At 41.7% G+C, this 2,929-nt stretch overlaps 1 protein-coding gene across 1 annotated transcript; it reads left to right on the top strand.

Annotated features, from left to right (window-relative positions):
• Positions 1 to 444: 444 nt before the first annotated feature.
• Positions 445 to 1,236, top strand: dio3a (iodothyronine deiodinase 3a). The gene has a single exon (XM_063007314.1). It carries the CDS (start codon positions 445 to 447, stop codon positions 1,234 to 1,236), a length of 792 nt encoding a protein of 263 aa, XP_062863384.1.
• The last annotated feature ends 1,693 nt before the right edge of the window (positions 1,237 to 2,929 follow it).

The raw sequence follows: 2,929 nt of genomic DNA, 5'->3' as shown, positions 1-2,929 counted from the left end.
GAAAATGAGCGTACTAATAATGAAATCCTGTTCATGCTTTAATATATTTGAAATATGTAGGTTTGGGGGGGGGGGGGATGTTTTCTAGAATCCTTACCCCAAAACAGCCAGTGCGCATTTGATTATCCTAATGTTCATTAAGTGCGCACGCATTAGGATCCTTTTATTAAAGTAGTTTTATTCTGTCCATAAATGAAGAAATATTTGAGAATTGTTTTAATGGAATTTGTACAGTAATCTGGACTAAAGATGTGCGTAGTCGCTGCGGGGTCGGAGGCGGAGAAGAGGTTCATCCAAATCCTCTCGGGCGCGTATAAAAAGGCGAGTTCAGCGCGCTTCACATCCAGACATCCAGAGCTGGACTGATTCAGGAGAACAAACGCTCGATCGATCGATCGATTCGATCAGTTGTTCTGGCGGACCTGATGCACCATGGTCGACCTGATGAACACAATGATGGCGCTTAAAAACGCGGCGGTGTGCCTGGTTCTCCTGCCGCGCTTTCTATTCGCGGCGCTCATGCTGTGGCTGCTGGACTTCCAGTGCGTCAGGAACAAGCTTCTCCTCCGAACCCAGGATCCAAACCAGACTGACCAGGACGATCCACCTCTCTGCGTGTCCGACTCGAACCGCATGTTCAGCCTGGCGTCTCTCAAAGCCGTGTGGTACGGCTACAAGCTGGATCTGCTCAAATCGGCCCGAGTGGGACTCGAAGCTCCGAACAGCGAAGTGGTGCAGCTGGACGGATCGAAGCCCAGGCGCATCCTCGATTTCGCTAAAGACGCGCGGCCGCTTATTTTAAACTTCGGGAGCTGCACCTGACCCCCGTTCATGACGCGTCTCAAAGCGTTCCAGCGCGTTATTAAGCAGTACGTGGACATCGCAGACTCGTTACTGGTGTACATTGAGGAAGCTCACCCGTCTGACGGATGGGTGAGCACAGACGCGCCCTATCAGATTCCCAAGCACCGGTGTCTGGAGGATCGGCTGCGCGCCGCACAACTCATGAGCCAAGAAGTGCCCGAATGCGTGGTGGTCGCGGATAACATGGATAACTTGGCCAACGCAGCATACGGAGCTTATTTCGACCGACTTTACATCCTGCATGAGGGCAAGGTGGTGTACCAGGGTGGCAGGGGACCCGAGGGCTACCGGATCTCTGAGCTCAGGAACTGGCTCGATCAGTACAGAAACCAGATGAATGACGGTTCCTCTAATGTTATTATTCACATGTAATAATAGTTTTTAAATGCTGCTATGCCGAACGCGCAAAAACGCGTCTTTTATTTTCCAGATGCGCATTTATAAAATAGCACTCTAAAAAATGCCGGGGTAAATCAGATGGTTTTGGTTTACATTAGGGTGTTGATTTTGGGTTTATTAACTCCAGGCTGGGTTAAAAAAAACAATCTATGACCAACGGTGCACCAAACCACGGTTTCATCCAATTTGCGCATTTTTATCATTATACACAAACACATTAATGCATTAAAATTACGATTTACATCTCCTATAAGATGACATTTTTAAGACATAGAAAACTGAAAAAAGGACCACTCTAAAATATATTTTAATACATTTAATTAATACATATTTTTTCTTTAATATAGCCTACAAATAAATCAAGGCAAAACCCTTCCAAAAACAGTACACAAATAAAAAAAAGGAAAAATATATAAATACAAATATCTAAATATACAGACTTAATTTCTGTAGTGTTTATTTTATTTTATTTAATACACACCAAAAAACTAAGGCAAAAACCCCCCCATTTCATTACCCGCTAATTCCAATAGTTCAAAATCCTAAAATAACAAAGACAATTTTGTTAAACATCAGCTTCTAATCTAATATAATTTCTCTTAAAAATCAAAGACATTTTTGTGAGGTGTTTTGTAAAATGTATTCTTTTTTAATAACCGCGTTGTCCTGGCCAGGGTCGCGGCTACTCACGAACAATAGGTGCAAAGCAGTCCCTATACAGTATATTCACCCACTTGTATCCAGTGTTTACATTCCTCCGTAGATTCGGGAGGTGAAAGGAAACCCAAACAGATATAAAGAGAACATGCCCAAGTCCTGCAGGAATATATACATATATATAAATTTACAATCATTAATTACCCTAGAAATCGAATCCTAAGATAATGTGTGAGTGATGGACCATTCCCAACACGTCAATAACACTAACATAGTAATGACTGAGGAAGTGTTAGTTTTTTCTTTTGGTATGAGTGTAGCAGGTACAGCAGTGTTGTTGGGATTTTAAATACTGTTACTGTAAACTTCCTGGCCTTTTTATTAGAAACACATACCCTGAAGGACTTGTTGTATGTGTACTGTTAAGAGACCAGCTCATTGACACTGAGGTGTTCAAATCCTAACAACACTGCTGCACCTAACAGAACACTACATACTCTTTACTATGTCAATAATTTGTTTGTGTCATTGAGTGCTATGTAAGTAACATCTAGTCAAAGGGTCCAGTGGGGGTCACTTTTGAATGATTAAAAAGGGTACAGGGGGTGTAAAAGTGTAAAGAGCGACAGATGTCATTGTCAGTCGGTAATAAAGCTCATGTGTTGGTGTAGGTAGGTGTTGCTTATATGGCCTATGAAAATTAATATCAGACAAGTGTACCCAATAAAGTGCCCAGTACGTGTGTGTATTATGGCCATTCTTAATAGAATTCATTGGTAATGCTTGGAAAACTGTGAAGTAGCCCAGTTTGCACTGGTTTGTACTGGTCTAATTGACCTGCCCATGACTGATGGAATTAATATCAAGCAAATATTGAATATTACCCAGTTTGGTGTTTAATATTCCCCTCACCAGATACAGTGGGTTCTGGTTTTGGAAAAGCAACTTTAAAATTTACTTATTTTAGTGTGAACTGTCAATTTTATGTAGTTTTTGGAGGTTATTTTAG

Source organism: Trichomycterus rosablanca, chromosome 13, assembly GCF_030014385.1.
Source record: "Trichomycterus rosablanca isolate fTriRos1 chromosome 13, fTriRos1.hap1, whole genome shotgun sequence".
In the NCBI taxonomy this organism is placed as follows: Eukaryota; Metazoa; Chordata; class Actinopteri; order Siluriformes; family Trichomycteridae; genus Trichomycterus; species Trichomycterus rosablanca.
The sequence above is the reverse complement of the archived record's forward strand: the minus strand, read 5'-3'. Positions and strand labels throughout refer to the sequence as shown.